The 13447-nt window shown below is 41.1% G+C and overlaps 1 protein-coding gene across 4 annotated transcripts in view; it reads right to left on the minus strand.

The window, feature by feature from the left end:
- The window catches only part of ECPAS (Ecm29 proteasome adaptor and scaffold), a 107278-nt gene that overhangs the window by 22016 nt on the left and 71815 nt on the right, over positions 1-13447 (minus strand). For all 4 annotated transcript variants that reach the window (XM_045469471.1, XM_045469469.1, XM_045469468.1 and 1 more), the window contains 9 exons: positions 11173-11318; positions 10708-10762; positions 9773-9887; positions 9005-9073; positions 5664-5781; positions 5213-5380; positions 2373-2452; positions 1663-1768; positions 842-889 (listed from right to left, as the gene is read on the minus strand). In XM_045469471.1, coding sequence (XP_045325427.1) covers positions 842-889; positions 1663-1768; positions 2373-2452; positions 5213-5380; positions 5664-5781; positions 9005-9073; positions 9773-9887; positions 10708-10762; positions 11173-11318 — 905 coding nt within the window. The remainder of the gene's footprint in view (positions 1-841; positions 890-1662; positions 1769-2372; positions 2453-5212; positions 5381-5663; positions 5782-9004; positions 9074-9772; positions 9888-10707; positions 10763-11172; positions 11319-13447) is intronic.

Genomic DNA, 13447 nt, shown 5'->3' on the forward strand with positions numbered 1-13447 from the left:
GAAACAGTCGAAAATAAAATGAGAAAATGTTTAAGAAAGCACTTTACAGAAGGCTTAAGGTATTATCATCATCATCAATAACTTTGGGTGGCAGCATAACACAGTGGTCAGGAACACAAATGTGAAATAAGAAATACCTGTTTTAGGGGTGCCTGGCTGGCTCAGTTGGTTAAGTGTCTGACTCTTGATCTCAGCTCAGGTCATGAGCTCATGTGTTTGTGAGATTGAGCCTCGCACTGGGCTCTCAGCAGACAGCACAGAGCCTGCTTGGGATTCTCTCTCTCTCCCTTTCTCTCTAACCCTCCCCCGCTCAGTCACACATATGCTCTCTAAATTAAATAAATAAATAGAAACAACTGGATTTAAAACCTGGTTTTACTACTTACTACTTACATGTAACCTATGGCAAGGTTTACATAGCTAGAATGTAGAAGTCCCTGAAATACCACAAAATCAAGTTCAAGTAAGAAACTTATTTCAAAAAGCCTGGCAACCTCGTAAATATGCAAGGAAGATTAACACATAACCATAGCAATAGTAAGAGACGAGATAGATGCTGCTTGATCTACAAGGGTCCAGTGAAAGTCACATCTTATGTAAAGGCCCAGAGAAGCTGACCACAGAAAGAGATCAGACATAGACTGTCACAACTACTAGTATTCTAGTATAATGGCACCCAGTTTCTCATTCACTCTAAGAACTGTGAACTAGAACATGAAGCCAATTACTTCATGTCACTGCAACTCAATGTTAACTTATATGACAAAAAAGAAGTCACTGTTGTCCTGGTCTCAGAAAACCCTGCCCCACCTCATCCCCAAGATACGATAGGAGTTTTCACCTTGCTTAGGGTTTTCAGGGCTAGTTCTGCAGCTTTCCGTACAGATTCCTAAAAATGAGGGAAAGTATGGCATGATACAGATTCGTTTCATTCTCATCCACCCCACAATGTGTACTTAACTGCCCCCGACTCTATACAGATTAGTGAAAAATCCTACTTTCGATACCAGGTAAAAATAGTGTTTCACTAGGCTCCCTGTCCATCAAGGAACATAACAGCATATATTCCTTGAATTAGGAAGGACCTATTGTGACCTTACAAAAACCTGGCTATTATAAGTATAACAGTTTAGAAGCTAAATGTATTATTAACACAAACATATAGATATCTATGTGAGGATTGTGGAAGACTTTTAAAAGTCTGTAATGAATAAAGCAAAAAGAAAGGTAAAACTGAAGTACCTAATTCTAATGGTGAGATATCCCAAGTATTTAAAATTTGAATCACTTAGGAAAAATTCAAAAGAATTAGTCCCATTATTTGGGAGTGACTGATCCAATTTATAAAACTGATCAAGTAGAGGTAGTCTGGATTATTTCCAAACTGTTATTTATCCTAATCAACAGCATCATTAAATCTCTGTTGAAAGAAAGTCAGACTGTAGCCACTTTTTTTTTTTTTTTTTTTTTTTAAAGTCAATTCAATTTAGATCTAAGGATATCCACCCTCGTAACTTCACAGACACATCAAGACTGAAACTTCGGGAGGAAATTGTAGTCTCTTAAAACTGTCTGGAGTGAGTTGTGAAACACCTGACATATGTACTTTAACAATCCATTTACACCTATTCCATGAATAAATGCAGACTATTTCTATAATACCTTGATATCATCTTGTACCCGGAAAAGAGTTTCCCAAATTTCTGGAAGTTTATCAATGATGTCATCTAGGGGTCTTCCTCTCAATAAATCATTCAGAGCTAAACAGCTGCAAAGAAACAATTTGGTTTTAAAATATAAGATCAAGGTAGTTCAATCTTCTACTATGAAACATTCCTACCGAACAAGAATAGGGATTGTGCCTGTATTTCCAGTTCCTACCCCCTCACTGCTGGACAGCAATACCTATTCTCTCCCTAGTTCCGCACACACCACAGGCATGTGACATTTGCACTCATCAAATGTCTGTGTCCCACAACTATAATACAGCCTCTTTGAGAGGATACATCACTTTTTAGTTACCAGTGTATCCCTACGTGGGTAACAAAGTGAAAGGACACAGCAGGCACTGAATAAATCATATAAACACATAAATAAATGATGCCCTACAAAGCCTTGACAGTGCCGATTTAACAAGGGATCTTCTTTAATGTCATTCTTCTGTAAACTAAGACAAGTTAGAAACACCACTAACTAGAGGTTTTTTTTAGAGTTTTAAATAGTTAAACACAGATTGTCTAACCCAACCAAAAATATGCTTTTTAGTAACATGAATTTATTCCTTTTGCAAAAGTATAAAGCTTGGAAACCTGAAGAAAAAAAAAAAAAAGTCACTTCTATTTGACTAGTCTTATATTTCCAAAAAATGGTACCTAGATTCTCGAACTCGCCACATATTGCTGGTAAGGTTCTTAACCAGATCTTGAAGAATTTCCTTCAAATATTTATCCACCTAATGAAAGAAAAAGGTAAGATTTAAAATGTGAAATTCATCCACAGATTATTAACCTCTCAACCATACTGACCACATCCCTGAAGGTCACAGCCTAAGTGTCTCTAGGCTTCTCAGTCTATAAGTCTCTCCCCACTCTGCTTGCTGCCAGCTACCAGAACGATCATTCAAAAATGCAAACTTGATTCTCTTGCTTTCCTTAGTACGTGAATAAAGTCCAGCCACTGGGACATGGATACAAAGCCCTCTGTGACCGATCTAGCTCCAAAGGTATCGTGTGCCATCTCGCCCTTATTCCTTAGTACATACTACCTCTCGCTACAATCTCCTTCCACGTCTTGCTCGCCTGGCTAATTCCTACTTGTCATTCAAGATTCAAATCAGGCATCACCTTTGCAGAGAAGACCGGCTACTCTCCTCTGACTTCCCACAGCACCTTGTTAGGCACGGCGTATCAGACTGTAAACAACTACGCTACTTCATCACACTGAGACCTCAAAGACAGGGACAGGGTCTCACTTGTCTTCGCTTCCCTGGTAACTTGCACAGTGTCTGGCACATAAAGACAGATTATGACTGCTCAGAATGAAAGGTGAGTTCAATCTTTTATGCCTGTTTTGTTTGATATATTTGGTAATAACCAACCGATGACAGACTCAGTTTTTATACTGATCCAAAGAATCGCAAAACTATGGCTTTTCCACTTTTACTCTTGTAGGTAGAAGAGGTTTTGTTACCCTCCTTTACCCATAAAAAATCCAAGACAGACGTGAATAACTCACCTATGATTTAACAAACTGACATCTTCCAATGTCCACCTCTAAACATTCTATATCACCTTTTGCTCCTTTTGCTTGTAAGGAGATGATACATCTCAAGAGCCTCAGCCTGTGCCTTGGACTCAGATCTGTAAAGCCAACTGGCCCATTAGATCTTGACTGACCCAGGGATACCAAATACTCTCCTAGAGCCTTCAAAGCTGAATCCTCAAGTGCCTATCACCATGAACAGGAGCACACTCAACCTGATACCAAACTGAGGAAGAGGAAAAGGCCACAACATGTGCAGGGACTAACTCCTTTAGTTAACTTTAAATAAAGGACTTAACCCAAAATGGCACAATCCAATTTTTTTTTAATTGGTTGCTTATTAAATGAAGGAAGGCAAAGGAAAGAGAAAGATGATACCCTGTTAATCAGGAAAGAATTAGGGAAAGAAGAGAATGGATTCAAGGGATACTTTGGATGCAGAATCAGCAGAATTTGCTACTGGATTCAACTGTGTGTAGGGGCAAGACAGACAAAAAACCAAGATGATACCAAGTTTCTTGGCATGGGTAAATGGATAAATGCTGACAAGAGAGGGGAAAGCTTGTTTTTTTAAGTCTTGTTCTGGACTTCTTAAGTCTAAGGTATCTTGAAACAATATCCAAGTGATGACGTCAAGAAGGCATTTGGATGTGCAAGTCAGAAACGCAAGTCGTGTCTGGGCCAAAATTATAAGATTGGGAACCATCACAACAAAGATGACATTTGGATCCACTGGAACTGATGAGCTCATTTAGGAAGATAAGTTGAGAGTAAAAGGTACTCAGAGGCAAGCCCTGATAAATCCTAATATCTAAAAGTGAAATTGTGGGGCGCCTGGGTGGTTTGGTCAGTAAGCGTCCGACTTCGGCTCAGGTCACGATCTTGAGGTCCGTGAGTTCCAGCCCCGCGTCGGGCTCTGTGCTGACAGCTCAGAGCCTGGAGCCTGTTTCAGATTCTGTGTCTCCCTCTCTCTCTGACCCTCCCCCGTTCATGCTCTGTCTCTCTCTGTCTCAAAAATAAATAAACGTTAAAAAAAAAAAAATTAAAAGTGAAACTGAGTGTGAGAAGCAACCAGAAAACAGAAATACAAGAGAGAAAACCATACTTGGCATTTGCCTGTTTCCTTGTCTATCTTCTCAATGAAGTGAACTCCTTGAAGGCAGGAACTATTATGACCTGTTCTCCATTGCATCACCAGTACCTACACACTGTTCTATTTGTGTGAATACACTGCCATTTCCTTAGCCAGCCACCCCATGGACATTTAGATTGTTTCCATTTTTAAGACTGTAATAAATGTTGCCACGAGCATCTTTGATACATTGAAAGATGAAAGAAAGCTCATTTGTTTAAACAGGCATACAAACATAGGGACACTTGTACCCCAATGTTTATAGCAACACTCTCAACAATAGCCAAACTATGGAAAGAGCCCAAATATCCATCAACTGATGAATGGATAAAGAAATTGTGGTTTATATACACAATGGAGTACTACGTGGCAATGAGAAAGAATGAAATATGGCCCTTTGTAGCAACATGGATGGAACTGAAGAGTGTGATGCTAAGTGAAATAAGCCATACAGAGAAAGACAGATACCATACGTTTTCACTCTTATGTGGATCCTGAGAAACTTAACAGAAACCCATGGGGGAGGGGAAGGAAAAAAAACAAAAGGAGGTTAGAGTGGGAGAGAGTCAAAGCATAAGAGACTCTTAAAAACTGAGAACAAACTGAGGGTTGATGGGGGGTGGGAGGATGGGGAGGGTGGGTGATGGGTATTGAGGAGGGCACCTTTTGGGATGAGCACTGGGTGTTGTATGGAAACCAATTTGACAATAAACTTCATATATTGAAAAAAAATAAAAATAAAAATAAATAAACAAGCATACAAAGTAGAAAGAAAGATGAGCACTGGGCAATCTTAGATAAGGGTTCACAGATACTTGCCGTTGATTTGTCAGTGACCAATGCGTTCCAAATACTTGTCATGGCCTGTCGAATGCCCAGGTTGGGATCAAACTGATAACGATAAAGACGAGGAACTAGCTGAGGCAGAAAAGGAGCCAGCTGCTCTCCAGCTCTGGTGGCAATCACATTAAAACCAAAAGCAGCACCCTAGAAAAATAAAAAGATGAAGTGACTCAGATACATCTACTGTGGTAAAATATTAATACATTAAATATATAAAGATCACAAAATTACCCCTCCCAAACTTGTCCCTGAATACAGCCTGATTTATTGGTGTCCCAGCTTTACCAATGAGCCTGGGTGGTGGCCTGGCTCTCTCTCATCCCAGATTCTTACAAAATACACTGCATATCAATTGCCACTTCCTGCCAACGTAGCAGGTTTGGTTTTGGAAGTAAAAAGTAAAAACCATCCAGTGATAGGAACTTACCTTCCTAGAGTTCCACATTGCGTGATGGTTGGCTAAATTCATAAATTTATACACCAGATCTGGCTGACTAAGATCACTTGCCAGAGAACAAAGCTCCTTGTAAGTAGAAAGGCCCTGGCTTGGAAACAAACACAAAGCATACGATAATGTATTTCTCTGCCTTCAGCCCAGTAAAAGTTACTTCACCAATATTAGTAGGACATTTTATTCAACATTTATTTATTTTTGGGACAGAGAGAGACAGAGCATGAACGGGGGAGGGGCAGAGAGAGAGGGAGACACAGAATCGGAAACAGGCTCCAGGCTCTGAGCCATCAGCCCAGGGCCTGACGCGGGGCTCGAACTCACGGACCGCGAGATCATGACCTGGCTGAAGTCGGACGCCCAACCGACTGCGCCACCCAGGCGCCCCAGTAGGACATTTTAAAATTGTTTTCAATCTCATCACCACTGAGGCAGAGAACCAGGGTGAGAGGAATATACAAGTCACCTGGTTCAATTATCGACAATGCCAGATAAATGACCTGAAGACCCCTGTGACTCCCATGGGGGCGGAGCCCTCACCACCTCAGGAGGCAGGTAACTCTTCGTTACATTGTGCACCGATCTCTCAGAATCATGAAAGTCACTTAAAGACAACTTCTATCATCCCTAAGCCTTTTCTAAGCTACAGCAGCCCATCTTTTTTTAAAGTTTTTTTTTTTAATTCCCGTTAGTTAACACACAGTGAGTGTTATGTGCAATAATATAGCGAGTCAACAGTTCCATACAACACCCTGTGCTCATCACAGCCAGTGCGCCCCTTGAGCCCATCACCTATTTCACCCGTCACCCCACCCAACTCCCCTCTGGTAAACGTCAGTCTGCTCTCTAGAGTTAAGAGTCTGTTTTTTGGTTTTCCTCTCTTTTGCCCCCTGTGATCTTTGCTTTGTTTCTTAAATTCCACATATAAATGAAACCACATGGTATCTTTCTCTTATTTCATTTAGCATTATACTCTTTAGCTCCATCCATTTCACTACAAATGGCAAGATTTCATTCTTTTTTACAGCTGAATAATATTCCATTGTATATATATGCCACATCTTCTTTATCCATTCATCTACCTCAGCGGACACTTGGGCTGCTTCCCTATCTTGGCTATTGTATATAGTGCTGCTATAAACATAGGAGTGCATGCATCCCTTTGAATTAGTATTTTTGTATTCTTTGGTAAATACCTAGGAATGTAATTGCTGGACCATAATTCTATTTTTAACTTTTTGAGAAACCTCCATACTGTTCTCCAGTGGCTGCACTATTTTGCATTCCCACCAATGGTGCACGGGGGTTTCTTATTCTCCACATCCTTGCCAGCACTGCTGTTTCTTGTGTTGTTGATTTTAGCCATTTTGACAGGTATAAGATGGTATCTCATTTTAGTTCTGATTTGCATTTCCCTGATGATTAGTGGCGTTGAGCATCTCTTCACATGTCTGTTGACCATCTGTGTATGTCTTAGTCAGAGAAATGTCTATTCACATCTTTTAATTGGATTATTTGGTTTTTGGGTGTTATCAGTTCTTTATACATGTTGGATACTAACCCTTTATTAAATATGTCATTTACCAAGTATCTTCTCCCATTCTACGGGTTCCTTTTAGTTTTGTTGATTGCTTCCTCTGCTGTGTAGAAATTGTTTATTTCAATATAGTCCCAATAGTTTATTTTTGCTTTTGATTCTCTTGCCTCAGCAGACATATCTAGAAAGAAATTGCTACAGCTGATGTCAAAGAGGTCACTGCCTGTGTTTTCTTCCAGGATTTTTATTGTTTCAGGTCTCACATTTATGACTTTAACCCATTTTGACTTTATTTTTGTCCGATGTAAGAAAGTGGTCCAGTTTTCTTAACACCATTTGTTGAAGAGATTGTCTTTTTCCACTGGATATGTTTTCCTGCTTTGTCAAAGATTAACTGACTACATAATTATGGGTTTCTGGACTTTCTATTCTGTTTCATTGATCTATGTGTCTATTTTCGTGCCAGTACTGTACTGTTTTGATGACTACAACTTTATACTATAACTTGAAGTCTAGAATTGTGATGCCTCCAGCTTTGCTTTTCTTTTTCAAGACTGCTTTGGCTATGCAAGGTCTTCTGAGATTCCATACAAATTGTAGTACTGCAGCACCCCAATCTTGATAACTTCTTTTGAGTCTTGTTAACTTTCCTCTGAACAAGTAACATTTACTCAAAGACCCGATTATTTGTGTTACTCTGTGAAAAGAGCACTTTTTCAGAAAAAAGTCTACAGGGAAGGTAAGTGGAACAAAAATAACTTTCAAGGAGCGTCTGGGTGCCTTGGTTAGCTTCCGACTCTTGATCTCGGCTCAGGTCATGATCTCACTGGTTGTGAGACTGAGTCCCAAGTCAGGCTCTGTGCTGACGGTGCAGAGCCTGCTTGGGATTCTCTTTCTCCCTCTCTGCCCCTCCCCTGATAGTGCTCACTCACTCTCTTAAGATAAATAAACTTAAAAAAAACAAATTACTTTCAATGTGGAAACAGTGAGCTATGGGAGAAAGTCAAGGACAGAACAAACAACTGGTTTCTGGTGTTGTAGACAACACTGAAACAGGGCTCTGTGTGATGTCACAGCAAGGCCCAGCCAGCTGAGCAGTCTGACCTGAGGGTTTTCAGAGGAAAAGCAGCAGCGTAACCACAATGAAATAATGATAAGACAAAAAGAGGGTAAAGCTCTAGGAACTAATCTGAAATGCTAACTTGGTAGACCCCAAAATACCAAGTAGAGTTGCTCCCCCCAAAAAACGAAATGCAGTGGATGCCAAGCTGTGCTGCCAGACCCCTCCTCAGGACTCAGCCGCCCAGGAGCTAACAGAACTGCCCTCAGTACAAGGTCAGGTCCTTCTCTAAAGAGGCCCACCACTGATGCCTAGTCACTGAGGGGATTTAAAGTCTAATGAGAGGATGTAAAGGCCTGGCCCCTCAAAGCAGGACAGCTCTGAAGAGCCAGCCCAGCCCATCTCCAGAGCTCAGGATCTGCTTAAGTATTAGCAGCAGGTCAGCTCCTCCTTGGGCCACCAACCCTCTCTCCTGCCTCGTTGCTCCCCCAGGTGATAAGGCTGGGGCACTCTTCATTTCAGGTTCCAGCAGACAAACCTCCACCTCACAGCCTGTTTCCCAAGAACTTCAAGCTGAGACACTACACTTTCTCCACGGATGTTTTCTTCTTCCATTAACATACAACATTTCCTAGGAAGGTGGGAATCAGCGTTGTGAGCGCTCTATTGACAAGACTAAAGGTGTTTATGATGAACAATCAATGCATTTGGCACACTTACCCATCGGGTGTTTTGCCAAGGCTTCCCCCTTGAAATACCACTGTCTCTCCAGAAACTTCATGTTTCACTCTAAAGCAGAACAATAAGACTTGAAATTAGCCTCAATTTTTTCATACCAATGAAATTTTTTCATTCAACTGATCCATTTCCTTTATAAACTGATAACATCAAATTCCACAGCAAGAATCTACCATGTGCAAGATGTAAAAGTCACCTAAATCCCTTCCAATAAGCCTAAGAATTTTGTAAAATGAACTCTAGGATGAACAAAGAGACATAAAAGACATCCCACGTCAAGTTAAACTGCATTAAATGTGGTCACCCATTAAAAACTATCCTCCCTGTAAGGAAGGCGACATAAAGCAGTGACCAATTACAAGAATGATCGCCCCTCTCATCCTCTTCACAGATCAAGCTACGAAAGACATGCAAGCTTCCTCTCCACATCTTCATGTTCATTTAGTCAACAGCAATTACGGTATTTTTGTAATCCGATGCTTTGATTGTCCAAGAGCATTCAACTTTCAAAGCCCGACCTACTGGCATGTTTCTGAACAGTAGTTTGGTTTCTTTCACTTTACTGTCTAAACAGGAAACACTGAGTAATTAAACCACTCTCCACTGCAGAACAATCGCTGACGTGCAATCTACAAGAGCTTAATAAACAGGAACACCAAAAGCTGACGTTTCCTTCTTCCACTGCATATTCTCAGTATGTGCAAAATTTGCTGTACATGTTTAAATGTGAAATGTTCAAGTTCACTGTACCTTTTGCCAGTCATGAGTGTCTCTACAAGTGTTGAAACCAATTCCTGTTGATCTTGTTCATTGCCCAGTTCATACACCAACCCAAGACCTTTTGAGGCAACATCTTGGCTAAGTTCTGCACACAAGTCAGACAGAATAGTATTACTTTAAGAGAAATTTGTCTTCTGGCCATCACTAGATTTTTTAAAAAGCTGTAACAGAAATCCAAAATAATATCAAAGTAAAGATATGAAAACATCATCAATCTGCTTATTTTGTTAAAACATACTAAATCACCTCAGGGCACATGGCACCAAAAAAGTCCCTGTAAAGGAGAACTACATTCACAAGAGTCAATTCACAAGCCAAGTCCACACTGCTGGGCCTGGGCATGCAGGCACCGTGAGAGAGGATCAGGGCGCTACAAGGCATACTCATGCGAAGTACAACAGCCTCATGGGATTTCAACACATCCACGTCCAATGTTTTTTAAATGAAAAGTCAATACGAGACCCTATTATATTGAAACAATTTCTAAAACAGAGCTACTTATTTCAATGTCTAACACGTTCACCCTCCCCTGGCTTACATCACAAAGTGGAAAGGAATCAGAAGTAAAAGAAAGCGATTGTTTATAAGTACTATCATTGAGGCCTCAGCTCCATTTTTATTTTAATTTTTTTTTATTTTAAATAAACTCTACGCCACACATACGGTATCAACTCACAACCCAAGACCCAGAGTTGCACGCTCTACTGACTGACCCTGCCAGGTGCCCCAAGGCCTCAGCTCCATTTTTAAATGCAAAACTGAAGAACATGATCTAATTAATCAAATCAGTCAATAAGAATCGACTTTCCTTTGTCCCTCTTTTATGCTCGTTAATCTAGATTTTTTCAAAATTTAAAATACAAGTTTACTGAAGTTTGGCAATCAAATATTTACCAATAACCTACCATCATTTTCTGACAAAACGGAAACAAATGCACTCTGAATTTCCTTCAGGTGAGACTGAAAGAAGAAGAAAGGAGTTTAGAACACAAACTCTACCTCTTGGTAGATAAGGGAGGGTAAGAATCTTTTCTCAGCGTACACAACACCTTGTTAGAGTCTTCCAACCCCAGGCAGCCACATTACCTATTATGTTATGCTCTGGTCTCTGAAGGCAGCCAAATTACCTGAAGGCTGGACCACTTCTCAGCCTCCCTATCCTTACCATTTGACTTTATACCTTCAAGTTTAGAATCATCTTCTAGCTGATATAGATCAGGCTGTCATCTTTCATGTACAGCTTATTTCAAAATATCTGTTATCAGTTTGTGGCCCTCCCCTTCATACACTTTTCTTCCTACCACCTTTCAATTATAAATATTTCATAAACAATTTCCAAAGGTGCTGAGCACATGTGTAGCATGGCTTACCTTCACTTCTTTATGGGTACTTAGCTTCCTCACAAGGGAAAGGAGCCAGATGCAGGCCGCTTGCCTCACATGTGGGTTGGGGCTGATAATATGTTTATTTAAAATCACATCCAACACCCAGGGGACCACATCATTCACTTTGGCTCCTGAGGGGGAAAAAAGGAATGATAGAAGTAATTAAAATAATTAAATAGAGTTTCCTGAAAAATTAAATTTTAATATTTATTCAACACAAGAAGCTTATAACATATAAATATCTGAATGACTAAGGTGTTTAAGTTGTTGAAAGAATTTTGGTAATCATCTACTTCAGAACCCAACATAAGCTAAATAAACCTTCAAAGGTACTCTCGTAACTTTAGCTCCCTCGAACGAAAACTTATTCCTACTACGGGGGAGGCTATGTAGGTGTAGGGGGCAGGGGGCATATGGAAAATTTCTGTATCTTCCTCTTAATTTTGCTGTGAACCTAAACCTTCTCTTAAAAAATTAAGCCAATTTAAACAAAAATTATCCCTACTCTCTCTGGTCTTAGCAATTTTTCCTTCTCTACCACATCTTTTCCATCTCCCATCTAAAAACTGACACACAAACAAAACTCTTCAGACTTGACTTTCCTCCTCTAGCTACTCGTGCCTTTTTTTCTTCTCCTTTATTACTTCAGAGTCCTTGGACATTTCTGGCCAGCAAGTGTGTTGCAGGCCCATTCTGTGCACTGCAGCATGTTCAGCAGCTTGCTGGCCTCCCCTCTCTAGAGACCAGCTGCACCCGCCCTGTCCAGCGTCCAGACATTACCAAATGTCCCCCACGGGGTAAAATCTCCCTCTTACAGTCAAGAATCACTGCTTTTCATTAAAACCTTTCAAGTAGTTGTCTATACTCAATAGTCTAAGTTTTTCTCTCCTCTTTTTTTGAACCCACTCCAAATCAGGCTTTTACCTTCTCCACTCCACAGAAATTACTTATAAAAGTCACCAATTACCATCCTGTTGCTAAGTTCAATGATCACTTGTCAGTGTTCATCTTAATTGATCTCTCAGCAGTGTGAGACCTGGCTGATCCCCATCCCAGTCCTTTCCCTCCCCTCTACATAGATTTTCTTCACTTCCCTTCCAGGGCCCCCTACTTCAGGCCACTTCTTCTCAGTGTCCTTCCCTGAATTCTCCTCATCTACTGAAACTCGGAACTCTGGGGACCCCAGGGCTTGGCTGTTGGATCTCTTCTCCTTTCTACTTACCCCTCAGCGATTACACATAACACATGGCTTTAAAAACTATCTTTACATGATACTCCCAAATATTTTCCAAACTGTGACTCCTCAAAATGCCATACTCATATATCCAACTGACTTCCAGATATGTCCATGAAGATACTGGTTACAACTCACCTATGGGGGCGTAGGGGCATTCCAACACTGAGAGGGAGGAGTGAGAAGAAGAGTCAGAAAAGCGGATTTCTCCCTGCACCCACCACGTCTGTATCTCCCACAGCCCCCCATCTTAGTTAAATGGCAATTCCATTCTTTCAGCTACTCGCATCAAAACCTCCGAGATCATCCCTGACTCCTCTCACTCTTCACATCCATCCCAGTAAAGTCCCCATCCTCTCTCACCTGGAATACTGCCAGAGCCTCCTAACTATTCTCCTTGCTCTGCCCTGGCCCTGCTCCAGACTACTTTCAACAAAATACAAATGACTGAGTGACTGAGTGAGTGCGTGAGTGACTGACTGACTTATTTATTTACTTTTAATGTTTGTTTATTTTTGAGAGAGAGAGCCTGAGTGTGAGGAGGGGAGGAGAAAGTGAGAGAGAGACGGGAGACAGAATCCAAAGCAGAATCCAGGCTCTGCGCTGCCAGCACAGAGCCTGACGTGGGGCTTGAACTCACAAACCACAGTTTTATGACCTGAGCTGAACTTGGATGCTTAACCGACTTGAGCCACCCAGGTGCCCCAAAATGACCCTTTTAAAATGTAGTCAGACCATGGCCCTCCTATAACCGCTTCCTATTAAGGCCCCCACGGTAGCCTACAAAGCCCCTCTATGTTATCTCTTACTCCCCGTTCCCTCACACACTCTACTCCAGTCCCACTGACCTCAAACATACTCATGCTTCAGGGCCTTGCTTGCAATTGCTACTCCTTCTGCCTCCAATGCTCTTCTGTTTCAGGTCTTCACTTTAATGACACCTCCCTGAGAGCAGGTGCCCCGTGCACTCTCAATTCCTACCCAAATTTTATCTATCACTTTCTCTGCTATACTTCCCTCCATAGC

Source organism: Leopardus geoffroyi, chromosome D4 (genome assembly GCF_018350155.1).
Source record: "Leopardus geoffroyi isolate Oge1 chromosome D4, O.geoffroyi_Oge1_pat1.0, whole genome shotgun sequence".
In the NCBI taxonomy this organism is placed as follows: Eukaryota; Metazoa; Chordata; class Mammalia; order Carnivora; family Felidae; genus Leopardus; species Leopardus geoffroyi.